The sequence below is a fragment of the Monopterus albus genome, unplaced genomic scaffold, assembly GCF_001952655.1.
Source record: "Monopterus albus unplaced genomic scaffold, M_albus_1.0 scaffold15.1, whole genome shotgun sequence".
Classification (NCBI taxonomy): Eukaryota; Metazoa; Chordata; class Actinopteri; order Synbranchiformes; family Synbranchidae; genus Monopterus; species Monopterus albus.
The window spans coordinates 2,173,384-2,194,828 of NW_018127895.1; the positions used below are offsets into that span (position 1 = coordinate 2,173,384).

The following is a 21,445-nucleotide window of genomic DNA, read 5'->3' on the forward strand; positions in this document are numbered from 1 at the left end:
TAATAATTCTTTAATATATTACTTGTGTGGTGTAGAAGATAAGTATTTAAGAATGTAATTATGTACGAATGTTAACACTCTGTTATAATTCTTTAGTATATTACTTGTGTGGTGTAGAAGAGATCTATGTAGAGATACTGCTTGCAAACCAATGATGGTAAGATGATGTCATGGGGTAGGACTGGATAAGTCTGACTTCTTCCTACTCCATTCAAGCATATACTAGGTATAAGCAAATTGATATTGCATTAGCATTTGTTGGATATGTGTAAAATTAGGTGTGTTGATATATCAACTGTGTTTACATGCTTGAAAGAATAAATAAATCAAATCAAAATAAAATAAAAATCAAATCTTTGGAAAAGGAGCGGCTGTAAAACGGTGAATAAAATTTTTCTAGTGTCACAAATCCAGAGAAATGATTTTTTTAGCAGATTTCGATTCACTGGGTCCAATATCATTTCGGAAGTCTAGTTTAGCGACTAGTTAGCAGATATTTTATTTTTATCCCATTCATGTGTGGTTGGAACCAACTGGAGGTCACCTGGCTTGGAGCAAGTGCACATGCTTTATGGGCCTAAAGCCACAGAAACATGTTGAACAGGCACCATCTAGCAATGATGTATCCAGTTCTCCATTAATACATCCATGGGGATAAATAGTAGTTGGAGGTATGGTCACATTGTAGAATGAATTTTATTTATAGGTTAAACAAATTTCAATTTATGCCTCTTTATTTGTATTTGATACACAGCAAGCGGGGCTTAGACTAACTTATCACATATGATAAGACTGGTATATTGGGAAACTGACACTGAGGCCCCGCAACACACAAAAGATGTGTAGTATGGTTTCATCTTTCAAAACAGCTCTGTTCCTACTATCTGATCAAAAATGAAATTCCTGTCTTCAGGTGTATGATGAGTGAATATGTGGCGAGTAACCTTTCACCTCCAATAGGCCGTGGTTGACTCATTTCATCCCCAGGAGGACACTCATAGCCCTCACAACAAATGTCAAGAAGATGCCCTGGGCTGGAATGATGAAGCTGCAGTCCCTGATTCCACAGACAGATATGACAGTAGCAGAGGCAGCCAGATATATTTTGCCCTCAACCAATGAATCGTCCGGAACGCTGTAAATAACATTGTATGTTCTCAAGCTCATTGTCCCTTTGGGCAGCGCCCTTTCCCTTGCAGATGAAAAAGTTGAGTGGGTGACAGTGTGTGACAAACTATCTGTGCTCTAATGCTCTAGCTGTTCTGACCACGTCTGGACAAATTACTATGGTGTGGAGGTTATTGTCCAGGCTTCATCTGTGATAAATAGTAATGGTGAACTGGATCAGTCAGGCTCAAAGAAAGGGCAATGCTACAGAAGTAAAAGGAGGAATTTATGAGAAACACCAAAGCCAGACTATGCAAGGTCTTTGATCACATTTTAATAGTGTAAAAATCATAATATAAATATCAAATGATAGCGAGTGATATGGGAAAATCAAATGGATCAAGAGCCTACATGTCAAGATGATCGGCTGAGTATGAAGCACAGTTTTAGTGAGGTTTCATTTCAAGTGGAACAATATCCATAGATTCAGGTCTGGTGCATCCCGAGATCAATTTCAAAGCGTCACGCGAGAAGACACAGCCAAACAGAAAACAAAGGAACTAGTCTTGATTGCAATCCTCTCTGTCTGTCTCTCCCTCTGCATCTCTCCCTCCTCCTCTTTCAACCTGTTCGTGCACAAGGGCTGCTGCTCATTTCTGAAGCACTGTCGTTTGTCTTTGTCAGATGCCCAAAAGACTGCGGAATGAAGAGGGACACATGAAGAGGGGCTGGGTGACTGTAGCTATGGTACGTAACCACACACACACACACGAACTGTCACCACTGAATTTTGCAGACAGTCCTTGCCAGCATCTCCCTTTCCTTTGCAAATCCAGTCTCCTTTACCAACCACTGCATCTTTAGAAACACATGCAAAGTCAACTGGAAGAGCATGGTAAAAAAGATTACATTTGATTGAAAGGCCACTGAATTAGGGAAGAGTTAGGGGAGCAACAGACTAACTATCAGCAGTGTGGTTTAAGATAGATGAGGCTCTCAACTGCCTTCGCTGTCAGGCAGGCTGAGAGAGAGAGAGAGAGAAAGTGTGTGTGTGTGTGTGTGTGTGTGTGCGCGCGTGTGTGTGTGTTTAGGGGCTGATAAAACCCTTGAGTCAAAGAGGACAGAATCCACTACCAATCACCAATAAAGCAAATCCTTATTTGTCATGAAATAACAAAAAAACTGTAATTCAAGTCTAATTTTGTGTTTGAAACAGTACATACAGTACACCATGTGAGATAAATATAAGCATATTTGCTCATTCAGTTTAATGTGCTGCGCTTCCTTGAAAGAATATGAGGTGATTGAAGTTCAATTTGTTGCCTGTTATTAAGTATTTCTGCATGGCTGCCTCAGTTAAAGGATAATGGATGAGGGATTTATTATTACCTTTTGGTCAAATGAAGTGGTGTGGGAGATAAGGTGATGAAATTAATGAGCGGGAGGAAGAGAGGTGATCCATCAACATCAAAATGGAGACGAGGGGCGAGCGGTATTGGGAGAACTTGATATAATTCATGAAAAAACCTGTGAACCTGTAGCAGCGTGTAGAGTTGCTACTGCTTTTTATTTCCCAAAAGCCATCAACCCCCCACTCCTCGACACCCCACTCCACACACATCATAAAATGACTTTTACATGCAAACCATGGAAGGAGGTTGCAGATTACGAAGATCAATTAACTCCCATTTTTCTTATTCAAAGGTCATATACACAGTGAACCACAGCATCAGTGCCATGCTGTTTGTGAGTCTCTTCCCTGGACTGACCACAGAATCATGAAATTTACAATAACTATAGTTTCAGTGAACCGAGACGCTAACAGCATTTTTACTGCAGCAGAAAATGAGAAAGACACAGACGGCCAAATACAAGCTGACATTTAAGAGTTTTTTTGACACTGGTTCATCCAGAAAAATGCTATATAGCTTATAACCCTTTTAATGATACTCTCTACTCTCCTTATTCCTTAACCATGTTCTTGTTCACCTGCCCCCTCCCTTATGTCCCACCATTCTCTGTTCCACACTAGTAAACAAGGCCTTGTCACCCCGCATCAGTAAATGAGTTCATCGGACTAACGAGCAAGCAAAGTGCTCTGACACTCTAACAAGGGTCTGTTGGCTGCCTTTGCCTCTGGACCAATCAGAACCCTCATCACCGTAGACACAAATCTTCCCCAAGCCCTCTGGAGCCAATTAAGACAGATTTCGCTTTTGAGAGTGAGTGATAGCCAGAAAAAAATACAGGACACTGCAGATACTGGAAAGAAAGAAAAAGGACTGCAATGGGATGTTTTCAATAATACAGTGAAATAGGTACTGTATGTACTTATAACCAAGAGTGTTGGTGCTGGGTAGGTTTTGGGAGGCAGTTCTGTGAGTAAAATAGGTAAATCATTCAAGAGGAAAACGTTTTTCAGTTCCCAAGAGCTTGGAATCACATGATCTTAAGATGCATACGCATGACTCTACTTTCACACTCCAGCAGTCATCCTCAGGCCTTTGTGCTTCTGCAGAACTATGCTTTATCCAACTAACCACAACACAATTACTGTCTGACACCTGACTGAAGATCAATCAAATAGGTTACCAAACCCAAAGGAGTGGTCCATCCATTATCTATACTGCGGATCCCATAGAGCATCTGGGAGTAAACACTGGGCAAGAGGAATCGCACACCCTGGACAGGTTGCCGGTCTATCACAAGGCTGACACATACAGACAGACAACCATTCACACATACGGGCAATTTAGACTCGCCAATTTAGACCTGCAAACCTTTCAGAGGCAAGGAGAGAAAATGCGAACACCGTAAAGAAAGGCTTGGGTCAACCATGAGGTTCGAACCCACAACCTTCCTGCTTGGAAGTGCAGTGCTAACCACTGCACCACCGTGTGACCCAGCCCAAAGAATCTAGCACTTCAATGTTTCCATTCTTTATGTTAAGCTAATTAAACCAGCTACAACTTTACAGAGAACAGACAGATATGAGACTGGTAGAGATCATATAGATCTCATCTAACTCTTGGGAAGAAAGTGAATATGAACATTTTCCATAATGTCAAACTATTTTTAACATAACACTACATACAAATTTAAGAGGTACACATATAAGCAGACAAATTATATTATTGCACCTAGAACAGACAATACGGACAGAATACTGGATGCATTATTGGAGTGTTCAATACATAGGTGATCACTGGTAGACAAGACCATTTTTGTCCATCAGTAACTGATAGGAATAACTGTTCTATCACCAGGTAGATAATTCAACATGTAATCACAAGTCATAGATAAAACTATTTGCCTCAGGGGAAGTATAAACTACAAGGGCAAACAAAAATAAATACATAAATAAACATAACTAGAGTATGAAAACAACATAAACAAGGCCAACTTGTAGCGGGTGTAAGGTTAAAGCATTCAGTCCCAAACGTCACCCAGTAAGAGTCTGCACTCCCTGAAGAAGGTCCCCTTTGAAAGGATCTTTGGGGCCACTTAGTCTGAATTTAGCCTAATGGGGATTAAACCCTTTTCTGGCCCTTTTCACTGTTTGCTAATAGGTTAGCCTTTTCTCCTTTGCTTTGGCTTCTTAGCCTTTTTGAAGTAGGAACAAAAAAACTGGTCTTGTGTGGATTTAGGAAAATTCTGCAGTGGTCTTGGGGTTAATTGGTAGAGAAGTGAAGACCTCACCACGTTGCCTCATTCGACATTTAGCCTTTGGGCATAAACTATGAAGACAAAAGCATCAGTAGGGTCCTGATACGATACCAAAGCAGTTACATAAACAAGGAATTCAAAATTGAAAATATTACATCACAACCTCACCGGACATCCACAAATTGAGAAAATCTTCTCTGCAGTCTCTACATTACGCATGTGTAAAACCTACATTACAAATTAATTAAAATATGCATCTAACCTGTCTTTGGACAATGCAACAAAACAACATGGTGTAGATTCACACAAACACCTACAATTAACTGTACAACAAATGCAACACCAAAACAATAACAAGATCTGCTTTATGTTAGGATATAGAGCATATATAATTCACAAATGAAACACCAGCAGCCAAATGTAAGACCTTCATGGGATCAATGTTGAGATCACATTGAAAGAGCTTAAATAAGTTCCTTAATTAGTCAGGCTTATCAGCAAACATCTGCACATCGGGAAAAGGTGGGAAAAAAATGTTTATGATTTTCACCAATATTCACAAAATCAGAGAGACAGACCAGAGCCACCAGTGAAGGACAGGCACTGTTAAGACCCACTGCTATTGGCCCTCCACTGCCCTATAATCTGCCATGGCAAACATCAGACAGGTTAAGATCACTGACCGACTCCTATCGCATTCTCCCCGCTTTCTATCAGTCTTCCATTTTGCTATTTAGTAAAAGATGGGCTTTTTTGAGGTTGGTGCAAGGCTTTGCTGAAGTAAATTCTTTTCTAATCCAGCTATTGTCACCAGCTTAAGGGGGTGTGGGGTGAAAAGTACACCCTTCTTGTGGAATCTGAGGTTGGTTGTGTGAAGCGAAAGAAGAGGATGGAATAGGATTCCTAACAAGGAAAGCAGTAACAAAACTGTAGAGACTTGAGAATTTGAAGGTGACTCAATTGAAGTGACGTGTTTAGTGACAAGAATTTTGAGACCATAACAAGAGTGAATTGAACTAGTAAGGAGGATCTTCAATACTCTGGAAGAAGATAAATTATGATGTAATTAATATTCAGTACAAACAAACTGAGTAGAAGATAAACTTACTGTCAAATATGCTTGTAGATGTCTACATTTGTAGATGCAGTAGATAGTTTTCCTTGAACACAAGGTAACTCCACTGCTTGTTGTTTATAAGACTTTACCGTTACCTCTGCTCTCATATAAAAACAGTACTTACAATGGTGCTGAAGTGAAACACATTTTGCTTGAGCAATTAAATAGAAATTAAAATTCACGACAAAGAAAATGTGCATCATGTTTTTTTTTTCCTTTGAGCCATTAACAAGATTAATAACCAGTAGTTGAAACACCAAGATAAAACTCAATCTTTCTACTACAGGATGCAGGAAAAAAGCTCTGTTGTGCTGATGTCTGCTAGAAAGGGGTCTTGGATGAGTAAGTAATCTCCAGAATGTCCCTATGGATGTGCCATTTCAACCAGACTGGATGGGTCATTAACCATAATGGCAATTGAGGCACCAGAACTCGGCAATGTAACATTCTGCTCTTCATCACATGAGATGTGTTTACGCACAGCATACATCAATACTATCAGCTCACCTTATAAAAACAAACACAGCTGTTAAAATTACTCGATTTCTTTTAGCTATTAACAGAAAGGATATTATTTCACAGCCAAGATGTTTTGCCTTAGAAATACAGATAAACGGAAGCTCAACAACGTATATTCTGTGACATAACTGTAGATTAGTCATCTGAAATGTAGCACAGACCTTTCTGACAAAACAAGAACACATTTAAAATTCCAGTTTTCAAAATGCTGGACCAGGCATCGATCTTTCAGAGCCGGGTGTCTCTCTGACCTCGGCTGAATAACAGAGGCTTGTATGAGCAGCAGGTACACAGGTGCTGATTGTAATATCAGTAGCCTACCAGGCAGACTGGCATCCATAAACAGGCCTATCCATCAGGCCAGTGTGTTGCCTTTGACACGTGTGTCAGAGACAGACGAAGGCAATAAATGATGGAGAGAGGGGATCAATCAAAGGAAGAGAGGGGAGGCACCTGCCCCCTGACTGGCCCAGTCAAACCCTGAGATGGAACATGATGGAGGGGCTAGGCTCAGGTGCAAAAGAGGGGGTGGCAGTTCTTTGTCTGGAGGTGCTTGGTTAAGTGTGAGCCAGGTCTCAGCTACAGTGGTCTGTGGTTGTGTTAAGATCCAAAGCCAGGTCACAAACAGGGGGACAGAGAAAACCTGAGGACATTCATTGTGAAAAGAGATGGGGTGGTTGTTCGTGTATGTGAGGACACAGCAAATGGAAGAAAGACATTAGTCATCATTAGGTGGCAAGATGACGCTCTCTCTAATGCTTCTTTATGTGATTACCAATGTGGCAATTGTCTTACCTGGTTACCACTCACTGCAGAGATTCCTCGGCCTGTTCTGCACAAGACTCAACCTTTATATCTTGGCTAAGGATAAATAAAATGCAAACCTCTTCTAACTGAACTGAAACAAATTTAAGAACAGACAATGATTCATGCTAGCAGCTCTATGAGACTCACTTTGAGCTACATTATATGTATACAGAGATTAAGAGTGAGACATCTCCACTGACTCTATAAGGACTTTTTTTTTTTTAACATGAAACAGTTCCAAACGGTACGAGCAGGGCCATAGAATTATACTGGCTTAACTGCTATCTCCTAAAGAAAAAAGTTAAAATTAATAGCAATAATTATACTTCACATTTTAAGTTAGTGACGTGTCAAAATATTTACAACCTAACTGTCTTCCTCAAATATTGGGTCACTTTAACAATTATGCGGCCAGCTGAATTAGCTGAGCTATCTACATGCACAGAACACTGGCTTAGCTTGCAAAGCTGTACAAGTCATCAGAAGCAGTAATTTGCTGAGAAATCCCACCATCCCTACAGAAAACATTGAACCTGAATCAACTGTTTGGAACTATTTGAAGCTACATGAGTTACATGACCCGCTACTGTTTTTTGACCCCTCAGTGTCACAGCTCTTCTGTTTTAAGTACTCTGGGTATATAGTGCCATGAGCATGCCATCAGTGACACAGCGCTGAGCAGCATGTTTTAATTTCAAAGGACGTGCACTGAAACTCACACAAGTCCCTGTGTGGGCAATGTCAAACTAAGTTGTCATAATGACAGCACTAACTTGCCGATGTTTAGCAGGTATAATTTCTACCATGTTCTCAGTTTAGAGTTGCTAACAGGAACTAAAAATAAAATACAAAAATGGCTGACTGGAATGTAATTAGTTTTGGGGTATATGTTCACAACTCAAAGTATTGGACAAATTAAAATTCTAACCTGATGATGGCGCTACATGAAAGTTTAAACAAAAGAAGCAGCCAGTATCTCAGGATCTCCAAAGCCTTTCTCCATCACTCTTAAAAACTCCATATGAAGGAGACCACTGACCATCATTAAGAGAACGATCATATCATATGAGAAGCTATTGTATATTGCACCAATGAATGTTTGAAACTCAAAGGAAGAGGAAACAGAGGTGGGGTGAATATGCATTTTGGACACAGCAAGATAAAGGACAGTAAAGAAAGACAATACTGCTCTACCAGGGAACAAAAATACACTTCAGTAAGCTTTAAGCCTTTACTTGAGCTAAGTTTTCTCTAATTGGCTAAAATCCGGTCTTTGCCTGTCTTTATACGGAGCAGCTCCCAAAGCCCAGACACTGACTTGACAAAGAGTGAGGCAAAACAAGAGGAGTAATACGTTAATAACTGGGTTTCCTGATGACTGGATGAGCCAAAGTGAGCCACAATAGATGATGCTTGAGATTAACGGATCCTAGATGCTGAGGACTGAAGACGGGGAAAATCCAAGAGGCGCATGTGATGGCTGCAATGCTAAGAAGTCTTCCTCTGGTAAAGAAACATTTCATGTCTCTCAGGTGCTATAATTATTGTACCTGGAAAGCAGAGAGGGGCAGACAGCAAAAGAGATGGGGAAAGAGAAAAGAAGGTGATCCCAACCCATCAGTCTGTAGCTGAGCGATTTATTGACCATTTCAGGATGCACTCTGTCAGCGTGGACAGGGACAGTGGAGAGAATGGATGGTGGAATGGCATGAAGGAGAGACGGAGGGAGGGAAGGAGGCCAATATGAATGAGAGAGAGTGAGGGGATCTGTTTTCTTGGGCTCATTGATAATGACATACCTGCTTGGGCTGTCCGTTAGTCCTATAGCACACACTACTTAGGCTCTAACAGGAAAATCAATATGTTCCTCTCTCCAAGACCCCGTGCTGCCATGCCTCTTTGTGATTGGCAGCTGCAGCCAAAGGTCGTCCCTAGCAACCACGAGAGTTTGGTGAAGCAAAGAAGGAGGGCGGGGGAGGGGTGCAGTCCCAGCAGTTTGACACTCTAGTGAGAGCTTAACGATATGGGACAGGTTGCTACATAACACCAGCATGGCTGTCTTTGAGTGAGTGACCATCCATTCAGCTGCTCCAGCTAACCCTGGGTAGCCGTCATCACCCCTCTAATTAGAGCTACCAGTGTCTTCTCACTGGGGGTTTTATCATCGTATCATCCAAGGCTGGACAACTATATGTGTGAATTCATGTGTGATAAACCTGAATAACAGCAACTATGAGTCTTTTGTGTTTCAGTGATAGATAATCCAAGGATGACGTATGAAAAGAATTGTGAAACATTTAGTTTTCAACAGTTAGTAGTTTGATTCTTGTGCTATTTATATTTATATCATTAACATAGCAATAGCTGGATGGTATGATTACTTGAGTCATTTAAATGTGCTTTGCTAAGCCAATAAAGTAGCTTGTTGCTATAAAAGTTTAATTTTAACAAATACATTTTTCTATAACGGTAAGCAGGTTTATTTAATTTTTACAGTACTGTATGGTCCAGTGTGGGATAATTTAATTCAATTCTCCTTCAATGAGTTTCAAATTGTTCCCTACAATGTCCCAGCAGCATACAACATACTAGTAATATGAGTATATATAGTGTATTAGTGATGGCAGTATACCGTAATAGTACAATGCAGTTAGTACATAAGCAACTACATGTACATTACTATTTTTTTAAGGACAGAAATTTACTGTGAACACCTTGTAAGCCAGTTTCAATCTGCAGATTTCAAGTGCCAATTTGTTTTGTTTTTTTATTTTACAAATTTATAAATAAGTACATGTTTTCCAATGATTTATTACTTTATTTCTGTGTTTCTATTAGTTGCTGCAGCTGTCACACCACCATCATTTCTGTAGTGGATTATGTCCAAAACTACACTGAGTATTTAAATTACTTTAATGTGTATGCCAGCCTTTTAAAGCATACATCTGTAATTTTTATGGTGTAAAAGTATTACATACTTCAACCACAACTAGAAACTAGCTCTCTAAAGGGACACAGTTATCTATAATATGCTCAGATTGTAATGGGTATTTATAGGAGGATTGCAAATACCATCCTATCAGATTTTTGCAGATATTTCCTTTAGCCAATCAGCTGGAAGTAGAGCGAATTTCACTTCCTCGTTGATGCAATATTAGTAGTCTTCAGGAGTGGCTCTGCAACAATAACTCCACATGCAATATTGATGGCTTGTGCTGAAACACAGAGAGGGTTCTGCTAAACATAAGCATGCAGGCAAACACACATCTGCTCTGTGACTTCATCAGTTCTGCTATCTGCTGCGCAGATGCAGGGGCCTGCCAGGCAATTAGTTGCTTGCGATGATTTTCTTTGAGCCCTCTACAGAGCGAGCAGCTGGGTCCATCCAGATTTGGGAGAGAACAAAAACAAGAGTATACAAGAGCATCAAAAATGTACTCTCTCAGTACCCATGTGTGCTGATGTTGGTCTGTGTGTGTTATGAGACAGTGAGCCACCTTCCCTGCACCTCTTATGTTTCCATAGGAAGCCTAATAAAAAAGACCAACACCTGAAAATGCCCTGATATCACCCTCCCCTATAACTCACTTAGAAGTAAAAAGCACAATAACTAATATACAAAGAGGAGGGGGCCTCTATTTTTATTCTACTGTCATCAATGCCATGCCATAAAATCTAGCCATAACATTTTGAGATGTGATGCATGGACCGAGGTCAACTTAATACAACTGTGTGTCATTCTGCTGTAAATTACTTTAGGGGACTTATTTTGTGAAGCACAGATTTGCTGCATATACAGCACATACTTGGTACTTTACATTCAACAAGCAGATTAAATTACTAGATTTATGACATTTGGTAAAAAAGGTCCTCATATAAGAGACTAAATATGTTTTGAATATACATGTTTAACACAAATAATGTGCCAGAGACTGTTCAACTAATGGTAAACTATTCTACAATATACACTTTAGTAACTACAACCAAAAATAACCAGTCAGCATATTGTTGGAGTGAGTCTACCAGAGCAGAAAGAAAAGCTACTTTAACCAGACTTTAACAGTGCAGAAGGCATAGCACCAAGCCACCTGAAGGCGCCTGGTCTAGTCTGGTAGGAAAGGAGACGAAGAATAAAAATAAGGCTGAGACAGTGGGAGAACAATTGTGCAAGGACAGAAGAAAAGAAAAGAAAGAGAAGCAGTAAGGTTACTCATCAGCTGGCAGAGATTTTCACAGGCATGGGCACTTTTGTCCTCAAGAGGGATCACTGCAGAGTCGTCACACAGGCTCAGATCAAAGAGCTCTCTGACAGGCTCCTGATCTTTTCTCCAGTCAATATAAACCAGGGGGAACTCTTAAGGAACCACAGATAATTCTGGATGTTTTCAGGAAATAATAGGAACACAAAAGCGGCAAGAATGGCTGAATGAATGAGTAACAATCAGTTGGCCTTTGTCATTAAACTTATACATTATACTCTATGCTACACTTAAAATACTGCAAAGGGCAAAAAGCAAATAAAAGTATAGGCAAAAGCTAAAAACATCAAAAGCCAGGCTTCCAAATTTGTTCCCAGAAGTGTGCAGACATAAGACTGTGACAGTTACCCACATGTGTGCACAGAAATGCACACCAAGTAAATGCTCATATCCTGAGATAAAGCCAACCGCTTCATATAAACTGTCAAAATAAAAAGACTTAATAAAACCCAATAGGTTCCATTTTAAATAGTAAAAAATGAACAGTTGCTCAGAAACATGTGGCGTGATAAGTGGGTCAGAACAGATTCTTAAAGTCGTTATAAAGGTCTGACTATGGGTCCCCATTCATTAAGCTAGTTAGCACGTCCTTCATAATATTTGGACACTTGCTCTCCAGTGGTGTTGATGAATCTCTCTGAAGCTGTGAGCTTGATAATAAACAGTCATAAAATTAAACAGCCAGACTTTTTTCTCATTTATTTTCTCTCTTTCTATTATCTGTTCCTAAATTCCAGTGCCCCATTAGGCTAACTACGTCTTTACTTGAATATAAGAGGACTGCCAAATCTCAGTTTAACATTTCTTTTAAATATCACAACAAGTCAACTGGCCATAGTTTCTCTACATGTACACATTCCTAGCAAGCCTATTCAAATGGATGTTGTGTGTTGTTAAGCTGCTTGGGTATCACATTCAAATGTCAAGACATACCAGTAAATGCAGCTTTGTTTCACCTCAAATGTTTTTCTTGGTGGGGACGAGTTAATTTGACACTAAACCTGTCCTCTGAGACCAAAGTAAAGACAAGCCCTGCTAAGTCTTACGTAATTAATGAAAAATGTGCACACAGGGTCCCACCATTAATTATGTAATTAAATAAAATGATTTGTTTTGTTGGACAACATGCTGCCTTTGGCATACATAAAACAAGTTTCTCATCCTGAGTAAAGTGAAATGAATGTGGCAATTTGTGAATTTTGGTTTTTGAATATAGGCTATCTGATACACTGACATGCCCCCAAATACCAAGCGAGTCTACAGCCTTTTCCACACCAAATTAAATGATAAATTCTACAGATTTATTCACAAGTTACTTTTACACTCCCTAAAGCCTCATCATCCTTTGCAGAAAAAGGCTTCATGATAAAGCCCAGAGGATGTTGCAACTATGGAGCGGAGCTCATTAATCTTTGCCTTTTTCTAAAATGTTTGGGGCTCATTTCAAGATCCTTTGCATAGTTGGCTACTTCATATCAGTGAACTGGTTTCTGGAAATCATTACTGAATCATTCTGTCACATGTAAAATTATTTTGTAACAAACGTTATTGTATGTGTGACCATGCAATTTTTTATTACAGTGCATTTGCCCAAAACTAAAAAAAAAAAAAAAACCCTTCTGGTTCCATTTTGCTCTGGACAAGGTTTAGCAACACGGGCAACTTGCAGCTCAAGGCAGAATGCAAAAGAAAATTGTACACAGACATGTTTTTCATAGTCTCTGATCACCATTTATATTTAAAAAGTCATTCAAGATATGACATATAGATTATGGTGCTGCTCTTTTCTGTAATGTAGCCCAATCAATCAATTAGGGATCGATTAGACTATACTGAACATTTGTATTCATATTTTCACCGTTGTATAATCGAGGAGCGCCGAGTGGCTCTATCCAACACAACCTCTCAGAATTAAAACACTTACTGAACTGAATTACAGAGGCTTTTAAACAAGGGGAGACTTGAAAGTCGCACAAAACAAGCAAAAAACTGACGGCGACCTCTTAAACTGGAACAGCGGACACGCGTGATAGGACTGCAAAGGTAACAGGCGGCAACAACGCAACACAATATTTGTCTGCCTTTTTCCACCATACGTGTGTCTCACATCGAAGCCCCTTCTCCAAGAGGAGAGTAATGGCTTCTTTAGTCCTCCATCGTGAAGGATAGGTGACAATGAGGCTTCAATTACAAGCTCGTCCCGTAGTTAAAATCATTCAGCAGCCTAGGGGACAAGGTTCAAGGCGACAAACACGGACGAATTAACGCGTGTGTGAGAAAAGCCGCGGACACGCGTCAGTTATTTGACTCTGTAAAATTTCTCCCGAGTAAATAAGGCTAAAAATGACAAAGAAAATGTCCATCAGTTAAAAGAGTGAATAAAAAGTGGATTTACTACACTTTCTACTGCAGGTCGCCCTAACTCAAGCTTCTCTGAGCCCAAGCTGCAGGTGCACTCCAGGCATTTACTGTCTATCTAAAGGTTTAACGATGTGATGACATCAAATATTTATGGTGTATAAAATACCCGATACAATTACATATTAATTATAGGCTACATCACTCGCTCCGGAGCTTATCCCGGAACAAAAGAGGAACTGGTAGTGATCTTGAAGAAAAGAGGGAGGAAAAAAAGATTTAACTTTTAAGTTCATTTACATATCTGGTTTCAGGCGTCTGCTTCGAAAAAAGGGGAACCATAAAACCCAGACAGGGCCTATAAATGCTAAAGATTAAGCCAGCAGGTTCATTAGAAATGTTTTCTAAGAAAACTACAACATGCTGCATGAGCCGTAAGAATAAAATCAAATTTACTATCAAATAAATTATTACTGAGCCTTTCCAAGAGGAGTAAACCATGAAGATACACATTCACTGAAAGCGGAGAGAAAACCAGTCTGTAGATTTAAAGCAGGTTTAAAGTTAGAAGCTCTCAATCACACTCACACTATCTTAATCCTCAAAATGCACCAGGCGGAACTGCGCGCAACGAGACGCACTCTTGAAAGAATAATGTTTTACTGTTGGCTTAGAGAGTGTGCACAGGAATTTGCCCCTATAAACCCATAGGTCCGTGTTTTCCTGTGTCAACCTGAGAGCAGCGGACAGCTCCGTGCGCCGAGATGCTGCTGACTGGAGCTCTCCTGCAGGACCGTCTGCGTCTGGCTGCTACGATTGGCTGCCTGCACTGACAGCTCTGCACATGATTGCAGGAAGAGAAGCCCGACCCCTTTCACTCTTCCTAAAGGAGTCATTCATAAAGTACACAAGTCCAGCTCACAGCTGAGTGTGGACGAAAAGTGAGCGGGGGCACAGTGGAGAGAATAACAGCAAGGAGAGATGACTGGTCACAGACCGTGTTTTAGCCTTTAGCGTCTGCAGCCCGGGACGCGGATGGTGACCCTGAACCTGAAAATTCAGCCGCGCAAGGAGTGCTCATGAGTTGGACTTGTTTTTAGCAGGCTATTCCGTTGCATCCCTATCCGTTTCCTCCTCCTCACACTGACGTCCATCCGCTGCAATAGCAAAAAAAAAAAAAAAAGGAAAGAAAAACGAAACTTTGATTATACATTTCCTGCACGGGGAAGCATTTGCCTCTGGCTTTACCGGTAAGCATTGGATCCGTCAACTTACTGCGACTCTCCGGTGTACAGCCCGGACCTCTGCCCAAACATGATTGCGACGCAGGCAAAGCTGGTTTACCAGCTAAATAAATATTACAACGAGAGATGCCAAGCTCGCAAAGCAGCCATTGCGAAGACCATACGGGAGGTTTGTAAAGTGGTTTCAGATGTCCTTAAAGAGGTGGAAGTGCAGGAGCCCCGGTTTATCAGCTCCCTCAGTGAGATAGATGCGCGCTATGAGGGGATGGAGGTCATCTCCCCCAATGAATTTGAGGTGGTGCTCTACCTCAATCAAATGGGGGTGTTCAACTTTGTTGACGACGGCTCGTTGCCCGGCTGCGCGGTGCTGAAGCTGAGTGATGGCCGTAAAAGGAGCATGTCACTGTGGGTCGAGTTCATCACCGCCTCGGGCTACCTCTCAGCCAGAAAGATCCGCTCCAGGTTTCAGACTCTTGTAGCGCAGGCCGTGGATAAATGCAGCTACCGCGACGTGGTTAAGATGGTAGCGGACACCAGCGAGGTGAAACTACGGATCAGGGAGAGGTACGTGGTGCAGATCACCCCAGCGTTCAAGTGCACTGGTATTTGGCCTAGAAGTGCAGCTCAGTGGCCCATGCCCCACATTCCATGGCCCGGCCCTAACCGGGTAGCAGAAGTCAAAGCCGAGGGTTTTAACCTCCTCTCCAAAGAGTGCTACTCGCTGACGGGGAAGCAGAGCTCTGCAGAGAGCGACGCCTGGGTCTTGCAGTTCAGTGAGGCCGAGAACAGGCTGCTAATGGCCGGCTGCAGAAAGAAGTGTCTGTCCATCCTGAAGACTCTGAGGGACCGTCACCTGGAGCTACCGGGGCAGCCGCTCAACAACTACCACATGAAGACCCTGCTGCTGTACGAGTGTGAGAAACACCCGAGAGAGACCGACTGGGACGAGTCTTGCCTCGGAGACCGACTGAATGGCATCCTGCTGCAGCTCATATCCTGTCTGCAGTGCCGCAGATGTCCTCACTACTTCTTGCCAAACTTGGACTTGTTTCAGGGAAAGCCTCACTCAGCCCTGGAGGCTGCTGCTAAGCAGACATGGAGACTAGCAAGAGAAATCCTCACCAATGCTAAAAGTTTGGACAAATTATGAAATGATGCTCGAGACAGAGCCGAGAGACATTTTGGGATAAAACTCCAGAGAAGGACAAAACTGAATTCTCCAAGCAGAGAGCAAACCACAAAACCGTTTTTAAATGGAGAGACTGGGCCACTGACAGAAAGGACGTTAAGGTACATTTTCAGATAAATGTAACAACTTTTAGTTGTCTCCTTTAAATGTTTTCACAAAGTGAAGAAACTTTTATTTAAAGATATGCACAAAATCGTTAAGTGAAAGAATAAAATGTAGCGTGCCAAGTTCATTTTTTTCATTATGTGACTTAAAAAAAAAGAAATGTTAATAAAATGTTGCAAATTAAATTACAACTTGGCCTCGTGTCTTGACGTGTCTTGACAGCTGAGGTGACAGGCGAATCTGCTGCATTTCACTTTATTGTCAAATGATCCACACAAGAGGCCAACGCTAGACATTTAAAGAAGGGATGTGCTCGTTCAACTTTAGGCCCCAAGTTATTTTAACTGTGCGTCTCAGACTCAAAGGATTTTTCCAATGAATGTAAATCAACGGCCACGCGTTAATGCGCAGGCCCGGCAGCATGTCCGCTCCGTGTGCGCCTCCGCACAGGCCCTACCTGAAACCTTAACCCGGAGAATGCGGCTGATTTTAGATAAAGCAACAACACCTCTAGCTCATTTTAATCAATTCTGACATACATTCAAATTAAATCTGGCGTTATTAAGAACATATCGAGTTAAACACACAACAACAACAACACAGGATCATTACTTGGAGTGTTAAACCACCTGTAGGTCAGCGGGCTGCTAGTTTCCAAATATGCACAATACTTGTCATTTAAATTATTAATTTTCTTACCATGGGAAAACGCTGCTGGCCTAAAAAGCCAAGTCACCGCTGGGAAGGTCTGATCTGTGTCTTTCCTCAAAAAGGCCTGATTTATTTATTTTTTACAAAGCTGTAATTTCAATTTGCCACTTAATAAAGCAGCATTTTAGTAGCGTTAGATTTCTTTTACTAAATACTCATTTAGAAAAACTGCCTATATAGGTATTTACATTTTGTAATGTGGCATTTCCCCGATTCAATTTAAATAACGTTATATTGTGATTCCAGCAACAAGCTGACAAACTGAATCTGCTTTTGCAGATATTACAGACAGAGATTTGAAATGCGTCACCAGTTTAAAAGACATTCACCAGCACCAGCTTCTATATGTGACAATGTGAGCCGGGATCAATGGGGCTCCAGTCTCTTACCCTTGGATCGATCGCCCTGAAGCTCGGCTCGTCCTCATCCACCTCGAAGTAGAGCTCGGAGGCGGTGACCGACAGGGTGCCTCTCACCACCGCGGCCGGAGCCACCAGCTGGGCACTGGTGCTCAGGTTTACTGGGCCTGGCGGACACGCACAAGCCGGTTAGAAAACAGCACCTGTGTCCTCTTTTCCAAGTGGAGGTGGCTTTTTTATTTTTAAAAAGCCACCAAAGGGAAGGTTAAACTTATTAAACCCGACAAGGTATTTCACTGAGTTGATGAAAAAACCACGGCCAGTCAAATCTTGGACGTGGTTAATTAAAGAGGAGAAAGTGGTAAAAATGAATAAAAATATAAATGTGTCTTTAAAGTTTCGACTTTCTCTCAGTAATTATATTTAAATAGGCCTGGTGTTGCAGTAGCCTATTGTGAAAAGCTGAAGGTTTTACCCCTTAGCGATAGTTAATAGTACATTTGCAATTAATCGATGAATTGAATATAAACTTAAAGAACAATTTAGAAACCGCCCTGTGACATTAGCTGATGGAAAGTAAAATAAAATAGAGTAAACCAAAGAGGCCTTAATACTCTTACTAAAATAAAAATACACAGTAAAATTTTGAGACATGTCAGAAATCGACAGTCCGTCAGAATGAATTGATTGTGGGATGCAGGGTGTGAGATCTGTCTAATCTCTCATCAATCTTAATTTATGCCAGTATGACAATGAGAGCCTGGCTCAGGGGAGCTGTGGGTGGAAGCTGTGCACATACGAGGCATTGTATTTGCAGATGTGCTGCGGAGAGAGGAGGCTCGGAGCCCGGCTTGATTTCCCCGAGCACCCTCACACTCCCGCAAGCGCAGTTTGGAATAAGCATTTCAGGCTTCAAACATAAAGATATAAAACTGTAATTTTTTGTGAAGAATCAACAACAAGTGGGACACAATCATGAAGTGGAACGAAATTTATTGGATATTTCAAACGTTTTTAACAAATAAAAAAACTGAAAAATTGGGCGTGCAAAATTATTCAGCCCCCTTAAGTTAATACTTTGTAGCGCCACCTTTTGCTGCGATTACAGCTGTAAGTCGCTTGGGGTATGTCTCTATCAGTTTTGCACATCGAGAGACTGAAATTTTTGCCCATTCCTCCTTGCAAAACAGCTCGAGCTCAGTGAGATTGGATGGAGAGCGTTTGTGAACAGCAGTTGTCAGTTCTTTCCACAGATTCTCGATTAGATTCAGGTCTGGACTTTGACTTGGCCATTCTAACACCTGGATATGTTTAGTTGTGAACCATTCCATTGTAGATTTTGCTTTATGTTTTGGATCATTGTCGTGTTGGAAGACAAATCTCCGTCCCAGTCTCAGGTCTTTTGCAGACTCCATCAGGTTTCCTTCCAGAATGGTCCTGTATTTGGCTCCATCCATCTTCCCATCAATTTTAACCATCTTCCCTGTCCCTGCTGAAGAAAAGCAGGCCCAAACCACGATGCTGCCACCACCATGTTTGACAGTAGGGATGGTGTGTTCAGGGTGATGAGCTGTGTTGCTTTTACGCCAAACATAACGTTTTGCATTGTTGCCAAAAAGTTCGATTTTGGTTTCATCTGACCAGAGCACCTTCTTCCACATGTTTGGTGTGTCTCCCAGGTGGCTTGTGGCAAACTTTAAACGACACTTTTTATGGATATCTTTAAGAAATGGCTTTCTTCTTGCCACTCTTCCATAAAGGCCAGATTTGTGCAGTATACGACTGATTGTTGTCCTATGGACAGAGTCTCCCACCTCAGCTGTAGATCTCTGCAGTTCATCCAGAGTGATCATGGGCCTCTTGGCTGCATCTCTGATCAGTCTTCTCCTTGTATGAGCTGAAAGTTTAGAGGGACGGCCAGGTCTTGGTAGATTTGCAGTGGTCTGATACTCCTTCCATTTCAATATTATCGCTTGCACAGTGCTCCTTGGGATGTTTAAAGCTTGGGAAATCTTTTTGTATCCAAATCCGGCTTTAAACTTCTCCACAACAGTATCTCGGACCTGCCTGGTGTGTTCCTTGTTCTTCATGATGCTCTCTGCGCTTTAAACAGACCTCTGAGACTATCACAGTGCAGGTGCATTTATACGGAGACTTGATTACACACAGGTGGATTCTATTTATCATCATTAGTCATTTAGGTCAACATTGGATCATTCAGAGATCCTCACTGAACTTCTGGAGAGAGTTTGCTGCACTGAAAGTAAAGGGGCTGAATAATTTTGCACGCCCAATTTTTCAGTTTTTTATTTGTTAAAAAAGTTTGAAATATCCAATAAATTTCGTTCCACTTCATGATTGTGTCCCACTTGTTGTTGATTCTTCACAAAAAATTACAGTTTTATATCTTTATGTTTGAAGCCTGAAATGTGGCAAAAGGCCGCAAAGTTCAAGGGGGCCGAATACTTTCGCAAGGCACTGAATATAGATTCACTTCTCTCCCTGTGGTGAACCCCGTGAGTACCGACACGGTGTCCGTGGCTTGAAATAACTTTTTTTTTTTTTTGCATTCACACACAGACATTCAATTACAGCTGAAGCAGACAGCTGCTGAAGAGGAGACGCTGCACCTCTCCCGACAACCTCTACTCGATTCTTGCAGTTCACACGGTGTTTTATTCAACGTTTAATCCTGTTGTCATTCAGTTGCGTTATTTTAACAGCACTCTCAACCCCATTAATGCAGCTTAGGCTGCAAAGCGCTGCCACTGCACATAAAAACACGGATTACACTGCAATCCCATTAGCGCACAATATGATATTTAATCAAGACGGTTTAAATAACAGACATGTCAAAAGATAAACAGCACTGACAATATTGGGAGTTGGATAAAATTCAATTTATGGCTGGGTTGTGATCATTTGATCAGGCTAATGCACAGAGGGCAGTTCAGGCTTTTATTGGTGCAATGCTGCTTTTCTGGAGTCAGATAATGTCCCATTTCAGAGGAAGCAGTATCCTGGGATAAACTTAGCCACTGCTGGATTAAAAAATGTTTACAGAGTTGCTACTCAGGCCTGTTTGTGTTTGCAAAGCAGACCTCCAGTGGCAGACAGAGCAAACTGAAGATACTGTGTTTTCACCAGCTCTCCACGGAGGTAGGTGCAATAATGAAAAAGGTTATCCAGTGAAAAGAATGTGTATACATGTTCATAAAGGGGTGTGCAGTTTCAAACATTGAATCCAAAAAAAAAAAGCACCAGCTACTTTATATGGGAAACTCAGTGGGAAAACGGTGCATAAGGGAGTGTAATATAACTCACTATTACACTAAACTGAAAATTACAACAACCTCATTTCTTTATTTAGGCTGCAGAAGAAATGCAACTTAGCTGGATGGGGAGGGCTGAACAAGCCTGAGAGGCAGGTGACCATGAGCTGCTTCTGTACCTGTTAGGTTCTCCAGGTCCTTCTCCTCTAAGAACGACAGAGCGTCATCATCTCCGTCGAGTGACGTCTCACTCTCCGAGTTTTGATTTCCCAGAGCGTGACTCCTGATGGACTGCTTGCCTTTGAGAATGTCCTCCTCAGACACTAGTGGAGAAAAAGGGGCTTTTTTTTTAAAACTGTATAACTCTGTAAAGTGCTTCGACTATTTCACTGCAGTCTGATGACAAAGTTTAAATGAACACCTTTGATTTTATTGAAATTAAGCACCTGTCTTTTTTCTGTTGAATTTAAAAAAAGCAATTATGAGCAAATATTACAAACAGAAAACATAAAAAAGGAAATGTTGTATGACTCTACAGTCCATACTCAACACTTATTTGCACCGTCATGGTCTCCAGCTGAAGTAGTGGTAAGTACAAACTGACCATAACCTCACATAAAAATAAGAAATGAATCCAACCCCCAAATATTCAGAACTGCATTAACATCTGAATCTAACTTCATAAAACACACCTCGGTTTGAGATTACATCATGGCTTAGCTCATTAATCCA

The 21,445-nt window shown here is 41.2% G+C and overlaps 2 protein-coding genes across 8 annotated transcripts in view; one reads left to right on the forward strand and one right to left on the reverse strand.

Annotated features, from left to right (window-relative positions):
• The window catches only part of lrba (LPS-responsive vesicle trafficking, beach and anchor containing), a 180,951-nt gene that overhangs the window by 54,852 nt on the left and 104,654 nt on the right, over nucleotides 1-21,445 (reverse strand). For all 7 annotated transcript variants that reach the window (XM_020591706.1, XM_020591709.1, XM_020591705.1 and 4 more), the window contains exons 38-39: nucleotides 20,893-21,036; nucleotides 17,472-17,608 (exon numbers count right to left, since the gene is read on the reverse strand). In XM_020591706.1, the coding sequence (XP_020447362.1) occupies nucleotides 17,472-17,608; nucleotides 20,893-21,036 (281 nt within the window). The remainder of the gene's footprint in view (nucleotides 1-17,471; nucleotides 17,609-20,892; nucleotides 21,037-21,445) is intronic.
• mab21l2 (mab-21-like 2) lies at nucleotides 14,721-16,738 on the forward strand. Its single transcript, XM_020591721.1, has one exon. It carries the CDS (start codon nucleotides 15,148-15,150, stop codon nucleotides 16,225-16,227), a length of 1,080 nt encoding a protein of 359 aa, XP_020447377.1. The 5' UTR covers nucleotides 14,721-15,147; the 3' UTR covers nucleotides 16,228-16,738.